The sequence below is a fragment of the Sminthopsis crassicaudata genome, chromosome 6, assembly GCF_048593235.1.
Source record: "Sminthopsis crassicaudata isolate SCR6 chromosome 6, ASM4859323v1, whole genome shotgun sequence".
In the NCBI taxonomy this organism is placed as follows: domain Eukaryota; kingdom Metazoa; phylum Chordata; class Mammalia; order Dasyuromorphia; family Dasyuridae; genus Sminthopsis; species Sminthopsis crassicaudata.
Window position 1 is genome coordinate 53,462,731 of NC_133622.1, and position 14,495 is coordinate 53,477,225.

At 34.3% G+C, this 14,495-nt stretch overlaps 1 protein-coding gene across 2 annotated transcripts in view; it reads right to left on the bottom strand.

The window, feature by feature from the left end:
* Nucleotides 1-1,191: 1,191 nt before the first annotated feature.
* Nucleotides 1,192-14,495, bottom strand: part of TMPRSS11A (transmembrane serine protease 11A) — a 75,716-nt gene continuing 62,412 nt past the window's right edge. Inside the window, exons 8-10 of one of the 2 annotated variants that reach the window (XM_074274089.1) lie at nt 11,799-12,058; nt 7,019-7,161; nt 1,192-4,430 (exon numbers count right to left, since the gene is read on the bottom strand). In XM_074274089.1, coding sequence (XP_074130190.1) covers nt 4,269-4,430; nt 7,019-7,161; nt 11,799-12,058 — 565 coding nt within the window. In that variant the 3' untranslated portion in view covers nt 1,192-4,268. The remainder of the gene's footprint in view (nt 4,431-7,018; nt 7,162-11,798; nt 12,059-14,495) is intronic. The other variant, XM_074274090.1, reaches the window with a different exon arrangement.

The following is a 14,495-nucleotide window of genomic DNA, read 5'->3' on the forward strand; positions in this document are numbered from 1 at the left end:
GTTCTAAGAATTTTCTGGGAATAGGCCAATAAATCCTTGCATTAGAGAGGCTGGTGAAAGGTGGCAATCATTGTTTTAAAAGCTTAGTTATCTCTCTCTGAGGGCAACTAGTAAATTCTAGAAAATAGTTTGTTGACTAAAGAACATCCAAGAAACAGAGAATTGAGTGATTATTCTGATTAGGGATAAATGCAAGATGAAAAAAATGAAAGGGGGCCTGACACTGACAGGAACCCCTCATCTCATAGGAGAAAGACAACTCATATATTCACTCACTGATTCATGTTTGTTGAAATGTATTTGAACCTAAAAAAAAAAAAAATTAAGTGCTTACTTTGCATCAGTGCCACAACTATTTCTCCAATTGGTGGAATATGAAAAGTGGCCAGTTGATATATTATGTACACAGAAGAGAAGCAACTATACATTGAAATTAAAGAAGGGCTCAAAGCTGAGAGGAGTTGTTGATTATCTAAAGGAGTAGCTGGATCATTCTATTGATGCTGGGAACTGGTGGAATTGGAAGGGCTAAATCTGTTTTTGGAGATACAGAATATTCAATATATGAAAAACAGAAAGTAGATAAAGACTTTATATTATGAGGGAAAGTTAATAGTATGTGCATGAGTTAAGCAAGTTGTGAATGGTTAAGATTAATAATGTAGAAGCTGGGAAAGCTTAGTTTGTATAATTTGAATAGTTTGATGGTACTGAGTCATACTTGATCTCCTTGTTGAGTCTGACAGTTTGTGAGGTTCCCTAGATGTGGATTCTTGGAGAGTTAGGATTGCCCCCTAGCACTAACCTTGATTTGTAAAAGCATGGGGAAAGTAAAGAACTAAGGGAAGGGATAAGATTAGGTCAACCCACTCATGTGATTGAGTATGTAATTATCCTCTGCCTCTTCCTGTACATCCACTCAGTGAATTTAGTAAGAATTAGTCCAAACATAAAATGATTCCATCATATGAAGATGATTATCACGAATTGTGATAGATATTATATAGGATTAGAAAGACAGTTCCTAGATGATGGAGGAATGAGTCAGGTTGGAGTATAATCATGACATTGTGCTCTCAAAGTGCTTCCTTATGATCAAATTAAGGAGGTAAGAAGTAAACACAAATAATCATTGCACAAATATAATATAATATAATTGTTTAAAAAACACAACAAAAACAAACAAACAAAAACCAAAACTGGATGTGAAATCAAGAGATGTGATTCTGGGTCCTGAATTTGCTATTTACTAGTTATAAGAATTTGTCAAATTACTTGACAGAAGACAAATAAATGTCTATTTCTTCATCTGTAAAATGAAGTTTAAAAAAAAGAAGTTTGGAGACAAAATGTAAGTGGGCTCAAAAGTCAAGGTGTTACCTTCAGGGACTTATTTATCACAATCTCAGCAAATATCTACTTCACATCTGCTGCTCTACATGGTTTCAATTTCATGAAACAAGATGTCCCTTCTAGGATAAGCTCATCTCTTCTAAACTCACCATCATGCTGCTAACTCAAATCTTGATTGATTTCATCTCCCTCAGTCTCCTCTCCCCTAAAATTGGAGATTGGAAGGTAGACCACCTAATGCTTTTTTTTTATAGAGGGCAGAGGATGAACTCTCATCTTATTCCACTTCGAATCATTGCTCTGTTTTCAACTCCACAAAATAAGATGCCTCTGGGTGGAGTGTCCTGTAGTGTCCCATCCTTCCTGTCTCTTTTGTGTGTTGTCTTCCCTATTCCTTGAGGGACTGACTTTATTTTTATTAATTGTATCCCCAATGCTTAGTATAGTGCCTAGTACATAGTAGATTCTTGAAAAATGTTTATTGGTTTGGATTGGATCTTTAGCATTTGAACTTTATCCTGTTGGCAGTGGGGGACTGTTTAGGGTATTTTATTTTTTAAACAGGGAAGAAATATGATCCAAGAAATATTCTGGGAAGATTAATCTGGGATTTGGGTACAGGATGGATTAGGAATAGTGATGATGGAGCCTGGAGGGAGGGAAATTTGAAGAAAAGACAGCTAGGAGGCTGCTATAATAGCCTCAGGATAAGATTAGCTGATAGTGTCAATAGTAAAGTAAGTCCAAATCAATTTAAGTCAGGCTATATATCTTGGCATTATATTGGCACATATATAGATAGATATAGATATAAATATATCTTGGCTATATATCTATATCTCTATCTATCTATCTAAATAACTGGAAAAACAAGTGAAATAGAATTTTCCAATTTGCTACTTAGATAGAATATCTCCAATAGTCTTATTTCTAGTGAGTTTCCATTATTCTAATTATTAGTATTAAAAATCATTTATTTAGTTGCTCCGTATGTCTGGAATTGTAATTTAGACAAATAGTACCCTCCCGGAGGTTACAGTGTTAAGTAGCCAGCCACATTTTGATCATCCCCAAATCTCAACATTAAGAAAGTCAGGAATTACAACTTACCACCACAATAGAGAAGTACATATATTTGAAAAAGAAGCAGCATTTGATTCAAAGTATTTCCAACCAGTTGGTAGGCAGCCAGCTGCCTAAGCAAATCACATCATGTTTAATCCTGGCCTCATGTGTTTCCTAAACTAAAGCAAAGCTAATAAAACTGCTCAATTGCACTTTTAGGATCATCTGTTCGTGTAAATAACATTAAAGTTGCCATTTTCAAATAGAGGGAATGTTCTTCCAATTGTAAATCTGTATTAAAATTATTGCTGTACAGTTCTAACAGCGCCGAGGGGGAAAGTGGCCTAAAATAACTTCATTTCACAAATGACTCAACTTAGGTTTAAACTTCATGAGTAAATAGCACCCAGGACACATTTAGTAAATAAAGTAGCAGCATTATCCCAGTCTTCATTTAGTTGTGTCCTTGGAGGTAATGAGGCAGATTCTCCCAAGGCCCACATTAACTATAGGGAGAAGTTACTTGGGAGGCACATTTGGACAAAGATTTTGCCATCTGATTGTCATAGAGTCTCAGGGAGTAATTGGCTATATTAACACTGGAGAAATAAAATGCTCCCCATAGGATGAAAGGGCTTTTTAAGTCTGGCCCATTGTTTAGGGGGAAATTTACTTTTATTAAGGTGATAGTCTATGTTGCCCCCTCGTGGTGTAAATTAATAAGTGCATTCTAGTCGTTAATTATCAATTTAAGAATTTATACCATCACAGAATTTTATAATTTTAGGTCTGGAGGGATCTTATGATCAAGTTGATTCAAAGATTCTTGTGTAATTTGACTTACTTTAAAACACTGAATGATTTTCATATCATCTGTTCTCAATAAAAATATAAGTCATCCAATTGTACCTCTGATTTCAGTGGAGCTCAGAATTAGACACTTACTCCAACTATGCAGCTTGACCTCTAAGCTAACTTACAATTTTAGAGATTTGGCTTGGGTACTGAGATGTTCAGTATCATGCCCAAAGTCACTCAGCCATTAGAAGTGACACTTGAATCTAGGTCTTCCTGATTCAGAGACCAGCTGCGATGTTATTTTTTACATATAATAGATAAAAAAAAATATTTTCCCAATAAAATATGATCTTTCACAGAGTGTTTTCTGGATAGTGAAGAAAAAGTTGAGCAAGTTTTTTTAAAAAAAATCAATAAGGTGTCATGATTCCAAAAAAAAGATGGCAAATCATCGGTCTAATTCACTGCAATTCCAGTTTTGTCTTTTGAAGTCCTCCCATTGAGTGCAGAAGCAGCTGAAGTTCTAGGATAATATAGGAACTTCTCTCAAGCTAATGGGTTGGTAGTTTTTCCCCATGGCTATGGCTTTCCTTGAGGTTAAGACTAGGAGAAGTCAAAACAAACATATAAAGTGCTGGAAAACCATAGCAAACTAAAAAATGGAATTCTAGAGCTATTAAAAACAGTAACAACATTTTTTTTTTCAGCAATCATGCTCAAAATTAGAAACAGATGATCCCAAAAGGCACATTTCAAAACATCTGGACTTCCCACTTGATATTTGCTCCTATATCCACTCTTTTCTAAGAGGCAGAAACCACATAGAAAATGGTCATTTAAAATCAGGAAAATCACGATGATGATTAATTTTTTAAACATTACAAATTGGCTGTGAACACATTGGCTCAATGAACCTCTACCTTCCTAAATTTAAATGCAGTATACTCTATTTGAATTTTGTTGACATGGGTATCTGTTCAACCAAACCTCTGGGACATACACGTGGCTAAAGACTGGCAGTTTTGGAAATGCCCTGCATGCAAAGAGCTCCTTTAGAGGCCAGTTTTTGATTTAATCCACTTGCGGTAATAAGTTATTTGAGTATAAACTCCAGGCTTGTTCACACGACCACAGTTATACCCCCAGCTCACAATTCCAAGGAGATACCAAGTATCTTTATAGTCTTTTACAACCAGGGGTCCTCCAGAGTCACCCTGATGGGAAAAAAAAAAGAAAGAAAGAAAGAAAGAAAAAGAAAAAAAGAAAAATCATGATTGGCTTTCATTTGCATAGTACATTTTGTTTACAAAAATACATTTCTTGTACATTTTCTTAGCTGATTATCTCTACAAGATGTTTTAGAAACCCTTATGTAAGACAAGCAAAAAGGTCTCTTTTCTAATTCTGTACTTGTTTCCTAAGGATATTAACTACTGAGATTTCTCACAGCCCCAGCAAAAGGGCTCTTTAGAATAAAGAGCAGGATCATCCCATTCAGGGATATATTGTTGCATGTTGCTTCCTGCAACTATGATGTAGCTTGAGAAGAGGGACTGCTTTTGCATTTCTTAGACTATCAGTAACAATTTAGACTTTTTGCTAAGCCCTGAGATACAAAGAAAGGTTCTCAAACATTCAATCTAATAATGGGGAAGAGAATATACAAGCAATTATGTTGAATATATAGATATAGATAGGATAAATTGAGACAATCTCTGAGGGAAGACACTTAATAAACATGGTTTGACATGGCCAAACATTTCAAATCTTCTCAAAATGATCCTCTCAGCATTTCATCAATCTGATCCTTGAATCATTGACAAAGACTGTTGCTAAACCCGTGGGCAAAACCTTTCCTGGTTGTTAAAAGAAAGATTTCTGGTCCCAATAATAGTAATCTCCAAAAATCTCCCATCCTCTCCATGCCAAAATGACACATTAGAATAAAAGTCAGTGGATGATAGTGATCATAACTTAATTTTTCTTTATTGATTTGGTTCTTTAACACCATTATGTGGCACAAGGTCTTTGTTGAATCATCCAATATTATAGTAATAGACATAAAAGAAGTAGGAAATTGGAATTATTATAATGACCCATGGAAATATTTGTTAATACTTATATATTTCATTTGATCTTAGATCATATCCATCCAATCCTTTTTGCCCTGAGTAATTCTTCGTCATCTACAAATCATCATTAAGAAATCTACCCAATCTGATAAAAGCCATCCTCTTGATTTCATGACACTGTATGGATTTGTGTCCAAAATTCATCAGTTGAATTCTCTATCTTTTTTGTTTTAATATTAATGATGATTCCTTTTGTTCTATTTCTCCATGTAATTTTTCACTAACAATATGTTGTAGCAGCTATTCCCAATCTACCTCATGGCGACCTATAACTTAAATTCTTTAACCATTAGGATATTATGTAACCCATTGGCATATAGCATCAATAAATATAAAATTTATTTATATTATAAATATATATAAATAAATATTTAAAAGATATGCCTTTATTTCAGGGAAAGGTTTAAGATTATTAAAAACACAGAACAATTTTCCATGGACGAGATAATGAAGTATCCTCCTTGAGTTTGAAAAAAAAAAAAAAATCACAAAAAATTTACTCCAGAAAGCCAATGCACAAACCTAGGTTCAAAGAAGTGAATGACTTGTCCAAAGATAAAAGAAATAGAACTGAGATTTGAACAGAGCTCTTGTTACTAGAAAGCTATCAGAGTGAGTAACCTTTCAGCTGGTACTGTTTTCAAACCACTGTCATCTTTCTGGTCTGTATGATTCATGTCCAGATATTTTATTTCAATAAATCCTCCAAATCACTTTCTCTTCCAGTTCCTTTAGTGTTTTATAAAAAATACTCAGAGTGTCTCTCCTTGCTATATGACTGACCTGCCTCTTTTCTTGGATAGACATGTTCCTTGTAATGAATTTCATTTCTCTGGAGCATGTCATCAGTGATAACATGCTGCTATTTGAATAAACCTATCACATGTCCCTTTTTGGGGGGAGGATATTCATGCTTAATGGGATATTGCATAGTTCCAATTTCTTGATATAATCTTTTTCCACTTTCATTTCCATAGGTAACATAAAGATAGGGCGTTTCAAATTATTATTTAAAAGTAACAGAGCATAGAAATTTAGTTAATTTAATTGTTCTTACTGAGCATTTCATGTGGAAGTTGTGCTTGTATCCATTGCAGAAATGATAGGAAAATCTTAGGTAGAAGTATGCTGGAGCTAGTTCTAGCCAGCTTAGGAGAGTTGATTTTAAAATTTTTATTGTGAACATTTAAACTTTAGAAATTGGCAAGTGGTATAAATCAGGGCTTGATTTATTGTTTATTGCCTTTTTAGACTTAAGAAAGTGATGGAGAAATGTTAATAGTACTACAGTTAATAGTGTTGTACATACTTTGGGGAGGAGGGTGTGTGTGGAGAAGTGAGATCTGGTGATTAAACATTTATCAGAGTACCGATCATTCTAGGACATCTAACTGAGATAAGTTTAAATGGGACACCAAATTATATCACTAAGTCACTTCCTATTCCTTCTTCTTAATGTTCTTCTTCCTAATGAATTATCCAGTAAATATTTTACATTGCTAATGCCTTACTGATTGTAAAAGTTTGAGTGATTTAGAATTATATTTACTTTGACAACACCATACCTTTAGTTTCCATTTTGTAAAGAACAGAAAAGTATTTTCTGAATAGGATGATTTTTTTAATAGTCGTAATAATAGTAATAACAAAGGAATTACTATCCCACCTACCCTGCAGGCATCATAAATTCCTTCCAAGAAACCAGCACAAAACATTCCAAATGTTATATCTTTGCCATATACATGTGGCTGCCTGCATATTTCATCACTTATGATTTCCACTGAAGCTTGTCGAAGTTCATTCTGTGACTCCCCTGAGGATAAAGGGAAAAAAAGGCAATTTTAGCATTTACAATCAACGTGCTTTGATAAAATATCAAAGCAAGTCATTGCTATAATGAAATGAGTAATTTTCCTGCTTTTTCTAATTTGATTAACTTCAGTGGAGGAAGTATTTGATATGAATCAATCTGAGTTTGAATCCTCCTTCAGATGTTTGTTAGCTGTGTGATCAGAGGCAAGTCATTTAAGATCCATCCATCCATCAGCTTTGGTTTCTTTGAGTGTAAAATGGAGAAAAAATAAACAAAATGCTTGGAGGAGGTGCCAAGTAGTAGCTAGCCTGACAGCTTTGGAAGTCTGGCATGTTAGTTTTAATTCTTGCCCCTGAAACATAACAACTTCAGGGCCATGAATAGATCACTTAACCTTTAAATGCCCTAAGGTACTCTCTAAGGCTCTAAAATAAGAGAGGACTTTTCTGTTTACCTCCCTGCTGGAGGAGACAGGGAACATATCTTAGGGAGTTTACTACCACAAGGAGGTCATAAGTGTTGAAAGAAATAATTAATACCTGCCCTACCTACCTCCTAGAGTTATGAGGAAAGCACTTTGCAACTCTTTGGATGCTGCAGAAATGAGGTGCCACTGGGATTGGATTTGTGATTTCTTTGGTAAAGAAAATCCCCAAGTGAGGGGACTCAATATCTTTGCATGTGAAAAAAACTCTCTCTACCAATGAATGGGAAAGCTCCTTCTATACATGAAGGTCAACACTTTATTTGAAACTTACAACTTAAAAAAAACAGAGGTTAAATAACTTTCTTAATTTGTCACATAGCCAATATTTGTGAAAGGTAGACTCAAATCCAGGTCATCCTGGATCTGAGACCAACTCTAGCAGTATTCTATCTCTTGTTATTGTTGGTAGTGATAAATTCATGAACATCCCTTCATAAGCAATCTCTAGTAAGGAAATTATCTGAGACTCTTGAAGTTAAACTTGATATATAAAAATGTGTAGTCATTTCCCAGCCATTAAAAGAAAATAACTGCCTCTATAAACTTAAAAGCAGTTTATTTTCTTTTTAAGAAAACTAGAAGAGCTTTGTGATAAAGATAAAATGGTTTATTTTCAAAACTTCCTTGTTAGTAAAGTTTGAATTCCACCTATTATATGTGTTATTAAGCATTGATGGTGTTTTTAAACCTCAGAAACTCAAGTTGGAACATGAAGTCATTTTTGTTTTCAAAGCTGACCCCCCATCTATGCTTGGATAATCCTATTTACTTGTAAGTGATTTTTTTTATTGCATGAATTTTTGCTTCAGGCTCCAGACTAGGAAACAGATAACAAGTGCTTGAATTAAAAGCTATATGGCAGGTACAAAGCTGTTGGGGGGTGATGAAACCCATCATCAAAATCTAGTTTACATGTTAAGTCAAAACATTACCCTTGTGTTGTCATTGATTCTCTTTGAGAATAAAGCAATTATTACCACTATCATCACCATCACCAAAGTGTCTTTGTGACTTGTTTACATGGCAGAATTCTGAGATCTTTGAGTATATTACTTCACCCAGTCATCCATATAAGCCATTATCTTATCAATCTTTTCTTCCTTTCAATGCCACACTACTTGTTTCTTGTTTCTACTTTCTCATTTCCCATTCCCTGTGGAATTATTCCTTGCAATCTAGCTCCTGATTTCATCATATAAATGAAATTGCTCTGCTCATTTACTAGTAATCTCTTAGCCACCTAAATCCACTGCTCTTTTCTCACTTTTCATCTTACTTGACTACTCTGCAATTTTTAAGACTGTTTCTCCACATCTCCTAGAGATTTTGTCCTTTTCTGGCTTTATGTAACATTTTACTTTTCTGATTTCTGCCTACTCATCTGATTGCTTCTTAATGTCCTTTGCAGGATCACCATGAATCTCCTTCTTTGCTTGGGTGTTCCCCAGAATTTTATTCTAATTCCTCTTTTCTTTCTGTGTACTTTTTCAATGATCTTATTACTCAATAGAGGTTCTCCATTGACTCCCAAACATATATGGGCAGACTTGATCTCCCTTCTTACTAGTTATATGTTATCTTCATGCTGAATATTTTCTCCGTAATCATATGTGGAGTCTCAAATACGACATGTCTAAAGTTATAGTATCTCTTTCTATTTCAAATGATTTTTCCTTCATATTTCTCATTTTCTTATTAAATTACCACCATCTTCCAAGTTACCCAGCTTCATAACCTCAGTCATTGCCTCCTCACAACTTCCAAAATTATCTTCTGTAGGATCCAACCAATCTCAATTGCCTTCTGTAGAGAACATCCCAGTTACACTGTGGAGAATGTCCACAGGTGGATCTCAGACTTCAAGATTTGAGAGCACCTCAATAAACAAAAAAGGGGGAGATGTAAAGAACTCCCAGGAAACTAGAGACTTTGGCAACTGGGATGTTCCTCTCCTCCTAAGTTCAATCAAGGGTGCATTTAGGATTGAAAGCATGAAAAAATCTAAGGTGGTAGTAGTAGGGAGTAATGCTTTAATCACACTTTAGAAATACACAGAGAATGCAAGGGCAAATGGCACAGAAAGAACAGAAATAAGTGGCACTAAAGGTATGGTGGGGTTATAGAGGCAGTCTCTGTGGGGATGAAGATGAGATGAAGGAAGGCAAGCCACATAGGGAAGAAAATGGGAAAGAAAGAGGCAGAGACTAATTCATGCAGAATTGGGAGCAGTTAACAGTTTGCTCCAGATGGAGATGGAAGAGTACTTGGGGGGAGAGGAACACAGGAATTTGAAGTTTGGGTAGGGGGAAAAATTAACCATTTTCTATCCTACCTTGAGCTTAGTTCATTAATATACCCACATCATCTCAAAGTTATCAACAACATTAAATAATCTGCTAGTTTTACTGTGGATGACTGGAGCTAATCTGAGATCATGGAATTCAAAACACCCTGATATCAAGGCCTACATGGCTTCCCTTATTTTATCACACAGTCTCAGGATTTGATTTTTAGTTCATATATGATGCAGTTTGCAAATTAGGCTAATTATGTCCCTTGATCTTTGGGACAAAGTCATTTCTGATGCCGTCTGCAATCTTACTTACTACTATAGCTACTTTTTACTGGTACTTATAATACTAATTAGAAAGGTAAAAGCTAGTCATGGGGACTAGATCAAGATACAATTTTAATATATAATTTTGTATTAATTATCATTTCAAGAATATTCAGAGAATTATTCATATTACTTTGCTATTTTCATGTCCTAGAAGTTTTTCTCTAATGAGTCATGGACTGGGACTTAGAATTTTTTAAAGTGGTATTTGTTCTAATGGGATTTAAGAAACATCACTTTTAGGAGTGCTATATTTTAGTAATTTGAGTTGTTTTTGCAAAATAAAAAAAGTATCAAATCAAAGTAGCATCTTATTATAAAAAGAAGATCCAAATAGTACAAATGAATTTTACTAATATACATATTGTTGATAAACATGATAGACATTATCTATGGAGTTTGAAATTTGTGTGTGTTTTAGGATTATATAATATTGATATTTTCCATGTCAATGATCAATCAAAAATCATTTATTAAGCTCTTACTATGTAAGCACTATGTTAAGTGCTAGAGTAACATACAACTGCTATCCATTCCTATTGTTTGTGGGAATTCTATTTATTGACTTCAATTTTCCTATTGTAAATGAAAGCCTGCTGAAAACTTAGGTGTGGACTTTGGATTGCTATCAGTTTGGATCTTATTGAATTATAGAACTCTTATGTGTGGTAGACCAGTTATATCTGATCTCCAGTTAATTTATGCCAACCTTGTCCTATGATTTATCAATTACAGAAGTTAATGGCAATGACTAATATTAACAGTTGTGTTTCATAATTAATTGAAAAGTTAATGGCTATTCATTCCTAATCAATCTCAATATTAAATGATATGTAGTTTAAAAATAGCTTCCAAACTCCAAATTAGATTGTCCCGAATCCAGAGTTTATGTATCAAAACTTCTGGTTGGTAGATTACATTTTTTCTTGTCTAATGCCTCTCTCTGTTTCATGACTGAAATATTGACTGTCATTTACAATAAGGAAAAACAGTTAAAGCATTTCTGTTAATCTTTCTGTTCCAGAGTAGAATATTAATGTAATATTAATGAGGTCTATTATCTTAAGGTGATATGTTTGTAAATTGATTTATTAAATTCTCTGATAACTGAGAGATATAGAATAAGCTACAGGCAGGGGAGACTGCAGATTATAATTTGATCAGTACTGTGTATAATACAGAAAACTTTTTAAAAAGCATCCTATAATAGATAATTGGACATTGTTTACTCTAGAATGAGTGGTACTTTTTCACTGGAGAAATTTCTAAACCTTCCACTCATTACTCCTTTTCACCTGAGACATTTTTAATATAGGTATGTATATATAGGTATGTATATAGGTATATAGGTATGTAAAGTAAATATACAAATTGAACATCTACTGATAATAAATCATAGTTTAATGATTCCCACATTCAATTATGAGACTCATTTGGGGTTGTGACATAGTTTAAAAAGCTGGAATCTAGAGTGAAGATGGGAATAAAGTCATGAAAAGTATTTGGATCATCAGTCTTTTCTGAGATACCTACCACCATATAAAAGAGCTCCAAATCCTGTGATATAGAGTGTTGAAGTCGGTGGGAAATAATCAGATGCATCTGGTAGACAAATACGGCGTATATCTTCACTAAAAGTGACTTTGGGAGAAAACTGCACTACTGCAATGTCATACTCTCGTGCTGGAAAATGGTACCTTTCATGGACTATAATTTTTTTAATATTTCTTTTCATTAAGGGAGGGTTAATAGTTATACCAAAACTAACAGTCCATCCACGTACGCTGGGATAACTGGAAAAGATGAAGAAAAATAATTATAAGAATTGGACAGCATTAAATTCATCAAATCTCAGAATTTATTTACTCCAACTTATGCCTGGCTTCCTTACAAATGATCATCCAATCTCAATTTGATGTCCTCTAGTTATGAGGAATTCCTTACTCCTGGAGGCAACACATTTTTAAATAACCATTATCTGCCTCACCCTGGATCTTGAACAAACTCTTACTATAATGTAATAGCATGGTTTTAGATATTGCTTATGGCACATGCTGGCTTTGTGTCTTTGGGCAAGTCATGTAACCTGGTACCATGGGCAACTTCCTAAAAAGAGGAAGTTTCCATACAGTTAATAAAATTTAAATGAAACAAACATAAACAAATAAAACAAAATAATTTGCTTTATTAGCAAATAGAGTAATTCCATAAACCATACACATAAATTAGTTTCTTTACTGTAAAGTCACATTTCTTATGTCATAATTTCAAAGTCTTTCATTGTCATTATGTCTCTTACAAGCTCTACTCCACACTTTATGGTTTTGCTCAATCTCTCCTCATTTGGTTTGCCATCTTCTCCACATTTGCACCAGGTTCTGGAGAAAAAGAAGCCCTCTCTACCGATTAATGTATCTACCTTTGGTGGAATTGTCTCTATCTCCTCTGACCATCACTTACTCCTATAATCTTTCTCTTTCTTCCTCATCTTTAATCTCCCCATCAAATGGCTATCAACAAACATGTTTCGGTCTACTTAATATTTAAAAGTCTTACCTTAACCCTGCCATTCCCTCAATCTATCATCTTGTTTCTTTCTTCCTTTTACTGACAAAGTCTTAGAGTTGTTTGCCCTTATCACCGCCACTCCTTCACTATTCATTCTTTTCTTAAACTCCTTGTAGCCTGGTTTCTAACCTCACCATACTATTAAAACTACTCTCTCCAAAGTTAATCCTAAATCCTGATTTCAATGAACTTTTCTCATTCCTCATGGCCTTTCACCTGTTTCTATCTTTGGTACCATTGACCATTCTTTCCTTCTTTGACATCCATTACACAACTCTTCCCCTTCTTCTCTCCATTTGATCACTTCTCATTTTGCTTTTCTATAAAAAGTATCTCGTCCCTAAGATTCTATCTCCTTTTTTCCTTTTCTCTCCTCTTTCCTTCCTTTTTCTCTTCTCCTCATTCAGTTTCCTTTGCATATCTCAATTTCAGTCTCTCTTCTAATTTAAATGATCATTATAATCACTATCCATATAGTGCTTTGAATTTTAAAAAGAACTTCATGTACACTATCTCATCTGAGCCTCACAACAGTTGTCTAGATTTTAATTTCAAAACTATCCTTGATTCTTTTCTTTCCTTGAGTTTTGAGAGAAATTAATTTTTATGCTGTCTCATTTGATTATTTGTTTGTTCTTTTTTCTGTAAAAAAAGAGCTAGCTTAAATGAGGAACCCCTCCCCTGCCAAAAGAATGCCAGAAGCATTCCAGCTCTGCTTAAAGTACCAGAGCAGAACTCCACCCTCCTGGGAAACCTGATTTCTATTTGGGGGTAGAAACAAGAATACAGTGTGGGTGAGTTCTTTCCCTGGGGGAAAAAATCTGTCCTTGATCCCCTTCATTAGACTTCAGGGTGACTCAGTTAATGAAGGAGAAACCAAACTTAGAGAGAACTTGGTCAGGATGCCCAGATTTCTAGAGAGAGATCAAAACTCATGAGCTAAGTCCTCAGCTGACACCCTTTCTTCAACAATGTGATAATTTAGAGTTTTAGCTCAATATCAGAAGATACCCAAATGATTTCAGATGTTTCAGAGTTTCCCTTGGTGTCTTTGGTTATGGGGAGACACTACTGACCATCAAGTTATTGATTATTGGCTAAACTTGTTAATAAATTGGTTATTAATACCTGGAGATTTTGTCTCTTGCAATTTTTATTTGTGACATTGTATAATATAATAGATGAGAAAAATGAAGCTCAGAGGGAGTAAGTTGCTTAGTTGTAGAGTTATTAAGTCAGTGGTAGAATTAGAACTAAATTTTCCTGACATAAAATCTAGTCTCTATGTAACATGTCACACTGTTTCTCAAAGCCTTTATTACATGAATTCCCAAATCAATTTGCTTTTCTGAATTCTGTTTTTGCATCTTTTACTATCTACTCTATATTATATCTGTTAAAGTCGGTTTATTAAACTAGTTAATCAAACTTGCAGCTAAGTTTCATAGTGGATAGGAGTGTGGAACTTGGAGTCATAAAAATTTGAATTCATATTTGGCCCCAGACACTGGCCCTTACATCCTGATTTCAATGTCATTTAACCTTTCTTAGCCTCAATTTCCCCACCATAAAATGAGAATAAAATAGTACCTACTTCACAAAGTTATGCTGAGAATCAAATGAATTAACATGTATGAAGTACTTTGCAAACATTAAAACTCT